At 53.3% G+C, this 17,571-nt stretch overlaps 1 protein-coding gene across 3 annotated transcripts in view; it reads right to left on the bottom strand.

Moving 5' to 3' along the window:
- Positions 1–11,636, bottom strand: part of NFATC2 (nuclear factor of activated T-cells 2) — a 163,804-nt gene extending 152,168 nt beyond the window's left edge. For 2 of the 3 annotated variants that reach the window (XM_005673013.3, XM_021077200.1), the window contains exon 1: positions 10,839–11,356. Coding sequence is in view for 1 of the 3 variants with exons in the window: in XM_013985461.2 (XP_013840915.1) it covers positions 10,839–10,908 (70 nt within the window). In the remaining 2 variants the exon portion in view is untranslated. Of the gene's footprint in view, positions 1–10,838 lie in introns of all 3 variants that reach the window. The other variant, XM_013985461.2, reaches the window with a different exon arrangement.

A 17,571-nucleotide genomic window follows, 5' to 3' on the forward strand; every position in this document is an offset into this window, starting at 1 on the left:
AGGACCGCACGCTGGGTCTAATTCTCTGCCATCATCACCCTAAAATTCTTAATAATCTTTGAGCCAGGAGCTGCGAATATTCCTTTTACACTGGGCCCGGCAACTATGTCGTCCGCCCCTGTTAGCCGTGTGTAACAAATAAATCACACATTCTTATCACCAACTCCACATCCTGACAAGCCCCATCATAATAAAAGCCTGACCATAAAATGTGTTTAAATCTAATCCAGAAAGTAGGAGCATTCTTTACCAGAGTCCAGACCCCATCTCCCCTTAATTTAAGCACATCCTGGGATTATCACCCTAGATGTTAATATTTTAATTTACAGATGGGTGCATTTGACTCCACTGGGGCTGGAACCAGAGTGAGCCAAGTGAGGCAAAATTCAAGAGAGCACCAAAAACTCAGTAACTAAATCTATTTACTATTTTTGGAATTCCTGCAAAGGCACAGCAGGTTAAGGATCTGCTGTTGCCACAGCTGTGGTGTGGCTTGCATCTGCAGCTTGGATTCCCTGGCCCAGGAACTTCCATATTCTGAGGGTGCAACCGAAAAAAATATATATCTATATATATAATGTTTTCATGAAATGTTTTTTAAAAACCAAAATAAATGAAAAATAATCCACGGTGAGCAAACCACTACAATTTGAATAAAGACAGGACCAGTAACAGCACCGTGGAGAGCCATACAGGACCCTGAGGACAAAGGAAAAATGAATACTAGCAATCCTGTCTTTATTTAAAATTTTTATTTCTACTTTTTATTGTGGATTTTTTGCATCAATTTTGATTTCTAAAATATTACAGGAAATATTACTCATTTTGATTGTTGCGTTTTGGGGCCCCTCCCTTGCGTGTTGCCTCCCCCCAAAACCATCTTTCAGGAATGAGCTCCTTATGAATTGGAAAAACAGCAAGACAGTTTCAAACGTGACTTTCACACTAATCTACGATCGACCTCACCTTTTAAAGCCTGAACAGGTCTCCCCAGCTCTGAGAAAATTATTTTCCAGGATGGAGGTTGCAGCCAAAGGCAGTCTGTTGAAATCGGTGCCCCTCTTGGCGGGCACTGAAGGGACAAGCTCTAGGAAAGCAGGGATCTACCAAAAGCCAGAACCCAAATCAAGGTGTGGGTGGTAGAAAGACGCCCCATCTGACAGCAGCTGCAGCCGCAGGTCTGCAGCGGCTTGGTCAAGCCCATCCTGCAGGCATATTATGTTTGGCCTGGCCCATAATTTTTTTTTAACCTAAACTACCATTTTTTAGTTGGGAAGTTTCATAGAAAAATCCAGGTTGCCAATGTCTCCCCCAAATGGGAAGATCAGGCCACTGTGGGCTCAGATCCCCACATGGACTCGCCAGCTGGAGCTGCATAGGGGCTTCTTCCTCCAAACGATCCCGTTGCCAGGTCACCACCAGCCCCACCCAGTTGTCCGAATCCATCCCCCTGAGCACCCGAGCTCCAGACCCTGGTCCCAGGCTCCTGACTCCTCCCCGGTCCCTGCTCACCTACTTTGTCCTGGCTTTGCTGGTCCTCTTCATCCCTTGCTTCATAGCACATTCCCCTCCGCCTTGTGGAACTGACATTTAATGGGAAAGCACGGTCAGCACACTCACCCAGCCCTAAACTACCGTCCTTGCCTTTAATTAAGCAGGAGGTGCCACCGTCCCTCTGCCAGGGGAGCTTCATCTTCTACTGAATCAGAGCCTTCACGGCAGGCAGCAGAGGGCTGGTTGGTTAGGGGATGGAGCGTGGGTTAGTCTTTGCCCAACCCCACGACTATTTCTCAACCATCCACCATTTCCCTCCCTCCACGGTCGCCCTGCGTCACCCAAGTTGTCTTCCTAAAGGGTCACACCCCCAGGATCCTGAGCCTCAACTCCATCCTCTCCCCTGCTGTGTTCCGCAGGCTCCAACATCTGCGTCCGTGTCATCATCTTTGGGGATGACGAGTGATGCGGACAAGGAAGCTGGCTTCAAGGATCTCACAGCCACGCACCTCCAGCCTCCCTCCAGCTGGACCACATCCCGGGGCTTCCCACCTCCCACCGCCCCCTACCCCGCACCAAGCACAGGGCATCTGCTCTTGCCCGCTCTCCCGCCCCCACCATTCCTCAGTCAAAAAAATCACTAGACTTCATCAAAACTTCTAGTTATTTTGCATGTGAATGGCTTCACACCTGATTGTTTTTTCTCTCTCTTTTTTTTCTTTTTACAGCTGCACCCACGTTATATGGAAGTTCCCAGGCTAGGGGTTGAATCAGAGCTGCAGTGGCCCGCCTACACCACAGCCACAGCAGCGCCAGATCTGAGCCATGTCTGTGACCTACACTGCCACTTGCAGCAATGCCAGATCCTTAAGCCACTGAGCGAGGCCAGGGATCAAACCCACGTCCTCATGGATACTGATCGGGTTCTTAATGCACTGAGCCAATGGGAACTCCGTGATTGTGTCCCTTTATCTGACTTGCCACAAGGGGAAAAGAAAATCTGTATCTGGCTTTCAAATGCAAGTGAGCATTCCTTATGTTTTTGTTTTGTTTCATTTTTTCATTTGGGGCCACCCTGCAGCCTATGGAGTTCCTGGGCCAGGGGTCAGAGCTGAGCCACAGTCATGACCTAAGCTGCAGCTGTGGCAACGCTGGATCCTTCACCCACTGTGCCAGGCTGGAGATCAAACCTGCCACCCAGTTCTCCCAAGACACTGCCGATCCCGTTGCGCCACAGCAGGAACTCCATTTCTTATGTATCTCGGGTGTTCTCCCTACCACCTCCCATACCTGGCATGAGCAGATCCCCCACAGACACCCCTGAACTCATTGGTTGAGTGACTGAACTAGGTCATCCAGAAAAGGCCCCAAAGATTTGGGAGAAAATGGATTTATCCCAATCAGGAAGGACGCTTGGCGGTGAGTTGGCTGAAGGAAAGTACTAACTTGAATTTAATACCGTAAAGTAAGAGGGAAATGGCAGCTAACGGGAACCGACTGCCTCACAGACACGGAGAGCGCCCTGGCCACGATCTTGAAAGCTCCAAGCACTGCCATGTGTCACGGTCACTATCACCCCCACGGTTCAGTTGAAGAAACTAAGGCAGGGGGTAGGTTGTGATGTTACTTTTGAAGTCGCACATACCGCCACGGAAGTGGTTTTGTCCCACGGCAAGTCTGATACTCATTACTGAGTCACCCTGCTCCTGGGTTATTGGCTAAGGGTGGATGCGCTAAGGGACATTTTTGGACCAAGATGAAACGCTGAGAAAAGTCTTATGACTCCCGGTGATAGCAGAGAGGGGAGGAGGCGCTGACGCGGGGGTCCAGGCCGGGCTAAGAGGAAGACACATCTGAAAGGGTTCATATTCTTCACGAAGTGAATGGCATCTACCCAGGGGGTGCCCCAAACAGGGACCATCCCTGTAGAAGCCCAGGACTCTGGGAACGCAGTTTGAGAACCAACGAGGAGAAGGCACCACGACAGGGAAGTACCAACTTCTCCCACCTGCTCCTCCCGACACAGGCCCCTGCAGCAGCCTCCCACCGGGGTCTAAGCAGCCCCTCTTCCTGGCTAGAGGCCACAGTGGTCAGTAAGATCCCAGGGAGAGATGAAGAGCTCACACCCTCTCCCCAAAGTCTCCCCGTTACCACGAGCACACGCTTCCAACTGCCCACCAGAGCCGGGTCACCCTGCCCCCGGCCTGTTTCCCTGCTCTGTCTCCTCTCCTCCTCCGCTCTCCCCACTTCTGTTCCAGCCACACTGGTCTTGCTGGTCACGGAAGGTGCCAAGCACACGTCTCTCCTCAGGGCTTTGCACTCCCGGTGGCGTCTGCCTGCGGCGCTTCTCCGGGCAGATCCCTCTGCGCTCAGAGACCATGAGCAGGGCATCTCTTTAGAGAGGAAGGGACCACGAGTTAGCAACCCCCGCCGCTGTGGGTGGAATGACGTCCCCCGCCCAGAACATGCTCAAGTCCTGATCTCAGGCCGCAGGGCCCTTGCTGATGTGATCAAGGTCACGTGCAGCTCTTAGTGCTAAAGGCTCTGATCTGAGGACTGGCGTCCTTATGAGAAGAGGCGAGAACACACAGACACCCAGGAAGAGGCCGTGTGACGACAGAGGAGGAGAGAGGAGGGCAGCCGGGAGCCCAGGGACGGAGCGCAGGGAGCCCCAGGAGCCCCAGGAGCTAAAAGCGCCGGGGAAGGGGCCTACCCTAGAGAGAGAGAGAGAGAGAGAGAGAGAGAGAGAGAGAGAGAGAGCAGGCCCTGCCGACACCCTGATTTCACACGTTCAGTCTCTGAAACTGTAAGAGGACAGATCCCTGTCGTTTCAGGCCGCCCGGTTTGTGGTGACTTGTGATGGCAGCCACAGGAAGCTTGTACACCCACGCACCACACACGTATGCAGCGAGTCACTTGCCACCCTGTTCGCCTCTTTGGGTCCCGAGCCCGTCACAGCCCCTGCGTTATCTTGGACACTCCTGCTCGGCTCGCTGGGTGTTGGCTGAGTTGAGCCGCTGGTCGGTCTTGGTCCCTTTCTCCGGGCCCTTTGGTACAAAAGATGCTCTAACATGAAGAAAATGAATTAAATGGTCAAAGAGGCTTCTAACAGGGGATGGGAGTGAGCTGGGCCTTGTGGAAAGATGTGAAACAGGGGGAGCAGGGACCCCAGGTGGGAAGACTGGCAGAGCCAAGGTGGAGGGAGGAGGGAGCGGTGCCGGGGTGCAAGCCGACAGGTGTGGACCCAGCCCCAAGAGCAGAGGCAGCGCACGAAATGGAAGCGCTGGATCATCAGGCCAAATGAGCACCCAGCTGGGTGTTGGCCACTCAGAGAGGCTTTAAGAAAATGGGTCCCTCTTGGCAGGTCCCACTGGGAAAAGGAGGGGAGAGAGGCCACCAGAAGCTCCTGGGTGGGAGTTTCTGCTGTGGCACAATGGGTTGAGAATCCGACCGCAGCGGCTCAGATCACAGCAGAGGCACAGGTTTGATCCCCTGCTCCAGGGTGGTGGGTTAAATATCCAGCGTTGCCATAGCTACGGCGTAGGTCAAGCTGCCGCTCAGGTTCAACCCCTGGCCCAGGAAATTCCATGTGCTGCAGGTATGGCCATAAAAAATAAAAAATAATTCATGAATTAATTAAAGAAGCTCCTGGGTGGCCCAGAAAAGCATAGAAGAGAGAGAGAGACCCCCCACCGCAGACTGTGGAGGGCTGGCTCCGGAGGGACTATGGCCCATCTCTAGCTCCCCATCCAAGCAGCTGGTCCTGCTGCGGGAAGCAGAAGGGACAGGACCATACTGCCCTCAAATGCCAAGCTTTCGGCATCAGCTCGGTCCTCTAGCGGTACCTTGATCGTGCTTCACCTTGGTTTCTTCCTCTCTAAACGGGAGGATCATCTTCAGCGTATTCTGAGGTTATTTCGTGAGAATTCAGTAAAATAAATACCTGTAGAGTTCTTGGCCCTGCGGGCTGGGTCTGGCAGGAAAAACAGATGGTGCTCTTGCTATGATTATCCAGCCTACCAGGGAGCCACATGGCAGCATGGCATGGGTTCCAAGCTTCCCATTGAGCGATATGACCCTGGGACACTGGCTGCCCCTCCCTGTGCAACACTGGGTAGTCACTGGCTGGCTGAGGACTAAGGAGGAGACCCATGGGAAACCCTGGGGATGGCGCCTGGCACAGAGGTGGCACTCGATAAGTGGTTGCTGCTGTCATGGTCATCACTGTTGGCCGTAGTTGCTGCTGAGGGCTGATTCCTTCCAGACAACGACATGAAAGCGTGTGACTGTTGGATGACCCAGGAGGAAGCCTGCTTGGGTCCCCAGCCCTTGGTGGGAAAACCTGGAAGTCAAAACCACTGTCATTGTCAAAAGGAGGCAGGAGTGAAGGACCCAGAAAGATGGCACCATGCCTTGGAGTTGAAGTCTTAATTCTGTGGCCGTAACAGGCAGCATCACCCCTACTGTGCATCATTCATTCTTTTGTTCATTCCTCCAACCATTTAACAAAAAAAGGACCAAGCACCTTCTATGTACCAGGCTCTGTTCCAGGCACTGGAGCCACAGAGGCGAACTGGACAGTTGTGGTTTCTGGTGGCCGGAGTTCAGGTCTGGAGGAGGACACAGACACAGCCTGGACAATGGCCACCAGTGTGATGAGCACAAGACGGGATGTAGCAAGCAGAGGGTGGAGGCCCAGGGAACTCAGAGGACGCCTCCAACCCAGTCTGGGTGGTCCGAGTCCCCGATTCCCTGTCCAGCAAAGGAGCAAAAAGAGGAAACTGCCCCGCTTCTTCCAGGCCAGATGTGAAATCAGTCACTCACTCGTGTCGTGAGTGAGAGCCAGCCAGTGAGAGGCTGTGTGGGGAAGCATTTGGTGATTGGTTTAGGTTGAATGATGGCGGCGGGGGCGGGGGGAGGTTAAATATTGAACTAACGCATTGTACCCTAATAATAATGGCAGTTATTAATTATGTGGGTACTTTGAGCTTCGTATTGTTTAGGAAAAGATCGAAACTCTCCAAGGACTGGTAAGTGATTTGCTGTCATTCGCCCCCTTTGCTGCCTTGGGTGGGACCTCCCCCACAATTCAGCAAATAAAGGGTTAAAGCCTGGCCTGGCAGGGGAGTCCCTGGGGACCCTGCTCTGGTTGTTCTGATTGGTTGATATCTCAGTTGTTAAATCTATTAACAGATACTCCAGACAAACACACTGTCACTTCTTAACATGTGGGGAAACCGAGGCAGGAGGGAAGGTACTGGCACGAGGTCATGCAGCCAGCAGGTGGCAGAGCCAAGACATGAACCCCTGGCTCAGATCTCAAGCTCTGGACATCCTGGGTGTAGAAATGTCACCCAGGGTTCCCTGAGAGTCCCAGACACAGGAGACCCGCTTCTGTTCTCGGGGGGCTTACAATCTGGCTAGTAAAGTTCTTAATGAAGGCAGAGGAGCATCTGGGAGCATGGGTGACTCTCTCGGAAGTCCTGGGAATAGAGGGAGAGACCAGGAGGACTTTCTGGAGGAGGGGCTGTCTGGGGAGCCAGGGGGGTACTCAGCTCTGTGCGGACAGAAAGCAGTGCTGGCTTTGGCACTCCTGGCCGCCTGGGGGGTCTTGTCTTCCTCTGGCAGAAGCGGCAACCCCGTGCTTTGGTCTCCCTGAGGCCAGGGAGGCGTCCTCCCTTGACTCAACCTCCACTCGGGATGAAGCAGCTGCTGCCTCAGTCTCCGGCCTCTAACAGTGACGCTTAAACCCTTCCACCCTCCTACCCCTCTCTCTCTTTCTCCTCCAGGGTAGGTTAAGGAACAACGTGGAACTGGCAAGAGCCCAGGACAAGATCTGCCTCAGTTTCCTCACCTGTCAAATGGTGTGATGAAAAAATTACAATAATATTAGTAAGTTCCAGGGCCAACAGAGCATACGGTCAAGAGCCTGGGTTTGAATTACAGCCTCCATCACAACAGGAACTTCCTGATTAAGTCAAAACTTTCCTTAAAAAAGACACATGTACCCGCATGTTCATTGCAGCACTATTCACAATAGCCAAGACATGGAAACAACCCAAATGGCCATCAACAGATGATTGGATTTGGAAGATGTGGTATATATACACAATGGAATACTACTCAGCCATAAAAAAGAACAAAATAATGCCATTTGCAGCAACATAGATGGAACTAGAGACTCTCATACTGAGTAAAGTCAGAAAGAGAAAGACAAATACCACATGATATCACTTATATCTGGAATCTAATATACAGCACAAATAGATCTTTCCACAGAAAAGAAAATCGTGGACTTGAAGAATAGACTTGTGGTTGCCAAGGGGGAGGGAGTGGGATGGTTTGGGAGCGTGGGATTAATAGATGCAGACTGTTGCCTTTGGAATGAATTAGCAATGAGGTCCTGCTGTGTAGCCCTGGGAACTATGTCTGGTCACTTATGATAGAGCCTGATAATGTAAGAAAAAGAATGTATATATGTATGTGTAACTGGGTCACCATGCTACACAGTAGGAAAAATTAAAAATAAAATTTTTAAACCTATTAAGTCTTAATACCTAGAAAGCACTTGGCCCTGCCCCTTGCAGTCAATGCTCCTAATAGGTCTGCTCACCTGCCGCCCCCCCTTCCCCCCCCGGGCCCACCGAGGACGGCAAGAGCACGTTCCCCAGGTGCTAGGTGTTGTGCTAGGCACTTATGGTGTGACCACAGGTGAAACTGGCTGTCATTGTCCTCCACTGTCAGAAAATAATAACATGTAATGTATGTTAAGTGCATATAAAGCACAGAGTAAGTGTTTTATGTGCATGATTTCATACGATGCTCAGACACCCCTGTGAGGTCAGCACTGCTATTATTCCCTTTCACAGATCAGGAAATGAAGGCCTCACAAGCCATAATTTTAGCCCAACCTGTGTCCCTGTGAAGCTCTAGCAAGTCACAAAGTACCTTGAGAGGCTGAAAGTACTGCCTCTCTTCAAAGAATTTTTGCCCTGAAACGCAGGTTCTATAGCAACATAAGTTACTGTTTGCTTCTCTAATAGGCACTGCAGCTAATGTTTATCAAGCATTGATTATAAGCACAGCAGCGCCTACGATCCCACTGATTCAGGTGCTATCCCACCGAATCGCACAACTTACTGGAAGGGAGACACTAGTATTGGCTCCATTTTATAGATGTGGAAACTGAGGCACAGAGAGGTTAAGTCCCTTGCCCAAGATCACACAGCTGCCATGCATGCCAAGCAGAAATTCTAACCCAGGCACAAGGCAGGGGGTTTGGGTCCGGGAGTGAGCAGAGCTCACCCTGGGTTTGTTTATTCCTGAAATACTTTCCATCACCCCATTTCAGCTAAAACTGAACACACCTCTTTCGGATCATTTGTTTTTCCCAGGGCCTCGACCCACAACTGCACAGCAAGGTCAGTATCTTCTTACCAGGCAAATATTTCTATTCCCTATTTAATGACCCCACCCATCCGCGTGTACCCTCAGATCTGTCCCTGTGCTTGTGGCAGTGTTTGAGTTAAAGGGGCATTCGGGGTTTCCTCTGGAGACCCCTGTGCAGGGCACGGTCGAAGCGCCTCTCATGCCAGCTGCCTTTGATGCCTGGAATTGCATTCTGCGCGCCCAGGGGCCGCGGCGTGCCAAATGTCGTTCGCCGGGAACAATGCGGTGCCCTGTCTCCCACATGTGTACACACACTCGCTGGCACGCACGTCCTCACACCCCCTGCACACATGAGAGTGGGCTGCGGGCGGCTGGGCGATGCATGCGCACACCCAGAATCCACACACTTCAAAACCTTGAGAGAGGACCCAGCTCACACACCTGGCGCAGAGGTGTAGCCGCCTCAGTGAAATGTGAGGACTGTGTGAGGCCACACAGTAAAACAGAAGCCCAGCTTCTCTTCCCAGCTCCCTCTCTCGTAACTAATAGACCCAAATTTGGCATTAGTCCGTGCCCCCGCCCCTACCTCCAAACATCCGACACCGTGTTTCAGTATATACGACAGTAAAAACCAGTTCGCGTCCTTAATATATCTGTCGCCTGTCTCCGAGTATCACTTTTACAGACGAGGTGGTATTAGTAATGTTTCTTGGCCATTATGTCATAGGCTTGACCACTAGCAGAGGACAGGATAAACTGGTACCAGTTAAAATGTTCAAAGTGCTGGCAGGGTCTTGCTTTCAAAAGTGCAACTCAGCTAAAAATACATGTCATTGAGGTCCGCTGTGGCAAAGCACACCATTTACCTAACCCGAGGCATCTGGCCCCACGCCGATTTTCAAAAAAAAAGCCCCTCAGGTTTATTTACTGAAATTGTCATTTCTTCCCCCCTAGAACTTTAATCAGCCACGCAGAGCACAAAACCTACATTCAACTCTGATTTTATGACACGAGGCTAACTCCTCCTACGCATATTTATTTCATTTAACTCTTGCAGCCCTGCCCTCTGGGCAGTGCCCCCCACTAGTCAAACGGGCTGGCCTCTGAAAAACACATCACACCGCCTGCTTTCCACGTTTCAAGTCCGATTCATTAGTCTCCAGCCGAAACCCCTCCGCAATCCCAACCAGATGGGATATTTTCATATCATATCCGTATATGTTAAGCCCCTCCCGAAAGATCCAAGCAGTACGACTCCAGGACTAACTCTAGAGGAGGGGAAAGAGACAGAAACGCGGCAAGCAGAGTGTAATCAGACCGCAAACAAACTGATGGTACATTGCACTTTAAAGGGGGAGCTGGAGGACTGTATCCATCAGGCACATCAAAAAAAAGGGGGGGAAAGAAAATTGCTTAAATGTCCCAGAGCAGCTGCTGCTGTAACTGCTAAAAAGCAAACTCTTCCTTACTAGATGTACTAGCTAGTAAAATGCCAAGCCTGTTCTCCTAAAAGAAAAAAAGGGGAAAAAAGCGAAATAATGACAATAATGAGGAGGGGGGTGATAACGACAACACTAATACCGCGGAACCGCATCTGCTGTCAAAAGCCGAGCGCCGAAATGGTTAAGCAGCCCCTGGTGAGCAGCGAGAATCCCTCCCGGTGTCCCATGGAGGAGACAGTCCTTACGACAGACTGGCCTGGGGAATCCCGCCCGGGGCCACTCCACCGCCCCCGCGCGAAGTGGTCTGGAGTTGGCTTCCCCATCTCCCCTCCTCGGCCAGGGCGAGGGCGCTCTCCTCCCGGCCACGCTACCTGTGCGCCCTAGGACACCGGAGTCCCCGGGCCTCCCCGCGACCTCAGCCAGGAGCTGGAAGCGCTGCCCGGGAAAGAGCAGAAGGGAAAGGGCTGGGAGGCGGGAGGAGGAAGCGGCCGGAATAGAGGGCGAGTCAGTTACCTTGGTCCACAGACCCCATGATGCGGAGGGGCTGGCAGTGCCCCAGTCTGAACGCAGCCTCTCTCTGCATCTGGAGGGGACGGGGGCTCGGTGCGCGGGGTGAGAGGGGTCTGTTTGGGTAGACCACGAGCCAAGGGGGCGCCGTCCTCTCTAAAGCATGCTCGCGGGGCTGCCCTGGCCGAGGAGCCTGCGAGCGGCCCGGGAGCTGCGCGCCTCCCGCCTCCCGGCTCCCGGCTCCCGGCGCGGCGGAGTCGGCGCGGCTCGGCGCTCGGGCTTACTCGAGAGGGAACGCGACTTCCTTCCCCGCGCTCCGTGTTTATAGGCTTTCAATGCAGTAAAATAACGGGATTCCCTCACTGTTTCCTCCTGTTTATCCAGCGCCATGGAAACCACTGGATCCCGTCCATCTCCAAAACTAAGGGCTTTCCTGCAAACTTCACACTCAGGAATCCATGACGTCGCCTCCTCCGCGGCCAGCCAGCTCCGTGGCTCCCTCAGCCGCCAGCACAAGTCCCTGATTGTTTGGGAGAAAAGTCAGGGAGAGGGAGCGATGCGGGCGACGGCGAGGAGAAGGGGGTGGGGGCGTGGGAGTGTCCAAGTCGGCCTTGCAGGAGCTCCAGGCGGCGGTTTGCAAGGATTGCCCCAGCCACCGCCTTCCCTTTCCCGCTGCAGCTTCGCAGAAATCCTGCGCGAGGCACCCGAGCCCCCCGTTTCCCCAGCGGGGATCTCCCAGAGAAAGTCGCCCAGGGCTCAAACCAACACCCCAGGTGGTCGGGACCCCTGGACACCAACCCAGGGGCTCTTCCCAGTCCCTCGAGACTTCTGGCTGCCCAGATTTTTTCTGTGCTCTGGGCTGATGGGGGGGGGGGGGGCGGGGTAGGAGGGAAAAGAAATAAATAACGGTGCCTTGTGTCAACTCTCCAAGATTTTTTTTTCAAAGAAGTCTATTTTTAGATTCATTTAGAAAACCCAAGGTTTCCAGTGATGCTCAGAGGCTCCAGCAATAATGAAATGGCCAAAGAGACGCCGAAACCAGGCAACCCATGTGTTTACACATGTTCTGAATAAACAGGAAAATAAAGGCAAGGGATGTCATGAACTTTGCACGGTCTCCAGAAGAAGGTCGGTGGGATGCCACGCATGGCTGCCGTCGGTGGGCCCCGGACCCCGGAAGGCCAGTGGGGAGGGGGAGAGGTGCTGCTGTCACACCGCTCTTTCTGAACCTAGCCTGGTTCTGCCTCTTCACCTGCCTGCGGGGTGGGAAATTAGGGGCCCGCAGCTGAAGCCAGCTTTGAAAAGAGCCATTTCAGATACCGTTGTGGGCTCTGATAAAACTGCGGGGAGCACCAAGGCTGGTGACTCAGCGGCCCCTCCCCCCTTTTTACAGACAGACTTGAACTTTAAGAGGCATTGAGAGGCGCTGGCTCCGTCTGCGGGACCACTCGGTGTTCCACGCCCTGGCCCACAAGCGCCTCTCGGGGCTCTCAGACATGACCAGTCCTGCTGCAGACGTCGTCCCAGTAACTGGAAAAGCCCTCCATCCCCACCCAGGCTTCGCCCACCCATCGCGCCCCAAAGCCTGCCTCAGCCAGGGTGGCTTCCAGCCTGAGTAATGCTCTCCCTGCAAGAGCAGCCCCATCTGCCCACCTCCTGTGCTCCCAGCCTTGTGCGGCCTTACCTTGAACTCCCAGCAGCTGCCTCACAAGCGGGGAATCCCTCTCTCCCCCTTTCCAAAGGGGAAATGGAGGCACAGAGAAAGTGGGTGGCTTGCAGTTCCCGTTGTGGCACAGAGGAAAGGAATCCAACTAGGAACCACAAGGTGGTGGGTTCGATCCCTGGCCTCGCTCAGTGGGTTAAGGATCTGGCATTGCCGTGAGCTGTGGTGTGGGTTGCAGCTACAGCTCGGATCCTGTGTTGCTGTGTCTGTGGCGTAGGTGGGCACCTGTAGCTCTGATTCAACCCTTAGCCTGGGAATCTCCATATGCCACAGGTGTGGCCCTAAAAAGCCAAACAAAAACAAAAACAAAAAACCAGATGGTTTGCCTGTTGGTTTCCTTGGCAAATACTGGAGTGTAGCCTAGAAGGCCCTGGAAGAGATTCTTTTCAGGGAACCCTGCAGAGGCAGCCCCATCCCCTGAGACAAGCCCCATCCCTCTGTACCCCATCATCTGAGGCAAGAACAGGGTGACCCAGCATCCTGGTCTGCCTGGCATTGAGGTGGTTCCTAGGACACAAGACTTTCAGTTTTAAAACCAGGGAAGTCTGAGGCATGTTGGGACCCGCTGGTCACCCCAGGCTCGAAAGAGATTCTGCACTCAACTTCCTCCCGCAGTGATGCACGTGCAGGCAATTCCACAAACCATCGTCTCTGAACACAAGCCCTAGCCCAGCACCTACCATGTGCCAGGCCCCGACCTAGGCTCCTGCCCCTTGACCCCCTACAGAGTGATACCCTGACATGGTGAGAGGTCAGCCCTGCACCAGGCAACAGGGTAGCCACCTGCCACGTGTGGCCCTTAAAATTTAAAGTAATTAACAATTCAATAAAAGGTCAGTCAGTTCTTTGATGCACAGGCCACATTTCAACTGCTCAAAAGCCACACGTGGCCCGTGGCTCCCGAGGTGGACAGCCCAGAAGAGACCGTTTCCGTCACTGTAGAAAGTTCTACAGGGTAACATGGGGCTAGGCAACCCGAGAGGCAGGATAAAGTCCAGGCTTTGGAATCAGATGCTTGGCCCTGCCAGGGAGTCAGCTACCCACTCTGCAAGACGGGGATGCTATTAGTGCCTTCCTAGGAGTTGATGTCAGGATAATAAATGCCTAAAGTACACATACACACACACACACACACACACACACACGTATATGTATATACATTTATGCACACATGTATATTATACATAACATATGCATATGCACATGTGTATATATTATATTTACACACATATGTATTTTAAGCTTTTCTACCCTCAAAGAGTGAGTCATGCTTAAGCCAGAATTAATCCGGGTTGACCCTGTAGTCCATGGCCTTCCACTCCAGGCTTCCCTTTATTAAACCCTGTTGCAGCCTCTTTGCAACATCTGGTCCATTTCACCCTCCCCCCGAGCCTCATGCTGGGAGCCCAGTTTATGGATGAGCAAACTGAGGCCCTGTGAGTTGATGTCCCCACAGCCAATCCGGCTTGGAACCCACTTCTGTCTGGCCACAAAGCCCGCGTTCTTGGCACCACAGCCCCTGCCTCCCGGAGGCCTCCCTGGGCACCGAGGTCTTGGAGGCCAGAGGTGCGGCAGGAAACGAGCACGCGGGGCCTCCTCTGCCAGGCTCATTATCGGGGATAATTTTAGACTCGGTCCCACCCAGGCTCAGGTCTCAGAGGCGAGTCCCGATCTCCACAGGTGCCCAGCGCTGCCGAGAGGGGGACGCCTTTGGAACGTGGTAGAAGCAGCATTAGCCACATTTTTATAGAGCCCACTCTTTGTCTCAGTTAAGCATTTTTCCCTTTTAAAGCACGTTAATACTACAAGGGCCAGAGCGGGGGAGTCTCAGCTGAGTCACCTAATTTGCCCTTAGGAGCTGCAGCTTTCGGCTTCTCAGTTTAGCTGCTCCTCGGTTCCTCAGACAATTTCTTTCCTCTCGCGGTGCCAGGGCCAGAACTATTTTGTCCTTTTGAACTGAACCACCCACTGCTTTTCACTTCTCTCGAGCACTCTCCCTTTTTTTTAGGGATGCTCCGAGGGGGGTGGGTGGGGAGCTTCCGCCCACTAAATTATCCACGAAAACTCCCCAAAATAGAAGCTCTCAGCTGGGGTGGGAATGCGCCAGCATGTGAGGAAAAAGCCAAAGAGAGGCTGAATCAAAGCAAATAGAAGGCGTCCAGGTGGCCGTGGGGAGAAAGGCCCAGGGAGCCCGCAAGACATCTGGGCTGGAGGAGACCTTGACTCACCGGGGAAGCCTTTTATTAGAATCGCTTCCCTCCGAAGGCCTCATAAATAAGAAACGCAGGTATTTCTGCTGAGGCATCACTTCCTGGGGCTGCCCCAACCACTGCTCCAGCACCAGGAGGATGTCAGAGGACCCGGGCCCCTTCGAGGAGGGCAGCTGGCATCTATACTCCGGGGGTCCCCTTCACCTGTCGGTCACCTTGACCGCCGACCCGTTCCTGGTCAACGGCCATCAAAATGGACCTGGACGCCCCCGTGTCTCAAACACAGAAAGTGGGATGGACCCAGATGTATGAAAACCAGAAGGGGGAGGGTTACGGATCTTTGTCACGTGATCAATCATCTACCGAGCTCTTGCTGTGGGGCAGGTGTGAACCCATAGAATCCTCTTACCAATCCTTCCATTATCAGTGTACAGAGGGGGATACTGCAGCCCAGAGAGGTTTTGCAGCTTGCTCTAGGTTGCACAGCCAGCACGTGGCAGAGACGGGATTCGAACCCCAACCACCTGGCTCTAGAGCCCAGGTTCTGATCCACGAGGCAATGCTGCCTCTCAAGTGTTATCTCAATTGCTCCACTGGATTAGAATTACCTTCAGCACAAAGTCCAGAATCCTCTATGTGGCCCGCAAAGATCTATCAGACCCGCCCCACCCCTTCCAGCCTCATCGCTCGCCTCTTACACCTTTGAACTCCATGCTTCAGCCTCCAGACATCCTCAGCTTCCTCGTCCATGAAATGGATCTGTATCATCCTCTTAGGGAGACGTGAGGCTCTGATGACACTTTGTCTAATGAAGCACTACGTGCAGTGCCTGGTATGGTGGAAGCGCTCGATAACGGTACTAAAATTGTTACCTGGCCACTTCGTACAACAGTTCTGCAAGGTCTCAGATGGGCCAAAGGTAGCATTGCAGAGGTTTCCCATCCCCCTGAGGATACAAGCCAGCTACCTCACCATGGCTGTCCCCGGCCAGCCTCCAGGTCGGTCCCAGGGGCGCCCATCTGGGGAGTCCTAGTCTCGTCCAGTCCCCTCCCACCCCGTGTAACACTAGGACATTGCCAAAACGGTGGCGTGTGACTCCGGAGGCTAGGTTAGAGAAGAAGTGTGGCTTCTGCCTTGCTGTCTTGGATCCCTCACCCTGGGGGCAGCCAGCTGCCCTGCTGGGAGGACTCTCAGGCAGCCCTCTGGAGAGCTCGCATGGTGAGGAACTGAGGCCTCCCACCAAGAGCCAAGACCTCAGATGATGCAGCCGCATCAGTCAACACAGCGCTCCAGGCCCACGGAGATAGTACACACTTCTTCCTTTAAGTCACTAAGTGTGGAGGGAACAGCAGGTAACTAATACAATGGCCTCTGAGACCCTCCTGCCCCACCTGTCTGACCCCATGGCCCTCCCGGCCCATCCACTGTCCCACTGCAGCCTCACTGTCCTTCCCTACCTGGTCCCACCGCGTGGCTTTTATGCTTCCTCATCCCTTTGCCAGGAACCCTTTGTACCTGGATCTCTCATGGCCTGTGGCTTTCATCCTCTTGGTCTCAGTTCAGATGTCATCCTATGAACATATTCTTCCATGACCCTCATCTCCAAAATCGGGCCCTCTGCCCTAAAGCCTGACCCCTCCCCACAGATCTCAATCACAACACCTGCTGTATTGCTGCAGCGCCTTCACCACTTACCACAAATAAATTATATATTCACTTGGGTACCATAGGTCTCCCCTGCCTCCCAACTAAAACATAAACTCTACCAGGGCAGGGCTTTATTTCATTCGCTGCTGTCTCCTCTGCCCCAAGAATGATGCCTGGCATGTGGCTGGACCTCAACAAGGTTTGTTGAGTGAATAACAGAATACGAACATTGTCTCATCGGTTTGTTTACTCGGTTATGACTCATCTCCCCACTAGACTAGGAAAAGAGGACCATGCCTGCTTTACTTGGGGCTTGGAGTGATGTCTGGAAGCAGTGGGTACTCGGCAAATACTCCTGTCGTGTGTCTACAGCGTGATGTCTCCGAGACAGGCTCTCTCCCAAGCCCTCCGCACATCCTAACTCATTTGCTCTTCCCAACAAGTCCACAGGAGGAAAACAACTATTATCCCCATTTTACAGGTGAGGAAACTGAGGCACAGAGCCCCACGGTGACCAGAGAGTAAGCCCAGACAGTGGCCCCTGGCTCTGGAGCCGGACTCCCGGGTCCTCTCAATGACTGTCGAATGATTGGCCTGAGTGTCTGGCCCCCTGCTCAGCTGGCTGGGGAGGCCCCTGGCTCCATCACATGGCCGGGGAGGTGGAGGAGAGGAGGCTCAGCTGGGGCTGGCAGGGTCGGAGGAACGGGGCGGTGGCCGGGCAGCTGGAGAGGCTTTCCCCGTTTCCAAGCAATGGAAAGGTTCGCCTCATCTGGAAAGAACTCCCAGTTCCGTGGTTGTGGCAGGGACCAAGGTGTCTCCCCGGCCTGGTTCATTTCAAAATACATTGTCTTGCTTTTAATAGCCTCCCTGATCTGCTCTTGGAGGCTCTCATGACTGACTGTTCCCAAAATAATACCCAGCGCCGCTTTTTCCAACGCAGAAGTGCTGAATCTCACTACCTCCCAATCCGCCGCTGGCTGCCACCCAGAGCCCTGGTCATCCCAGGGTCCCCCGAGCCGGAATGTGCCCCAACAGGGAGATTTCCGAGGCATCTGGAGAGAACCCCGGACGCTGCCTGCCAGCTCATCGGGCTGCTTGCTGACTGCGAGTTTCCAGGGAGAGCCTGCCCCTCGGAGGGGCTCCCTCGGCTGCTCTGACT

This window comes from Sus scrofa, chromosome 17, assembly GCF_000003025.6.
Source record: "Sus scrofa isolate TJ Tabasco breed Duroc chromosome 17, Sscrofa11.1, whole genome shotgun sequence".
Lineage (NCBI taxonomy): Eukaryota > Metazoa > Chordata > Mammalia > Artiodactyla > Suidae > Sus > Sus scrofa.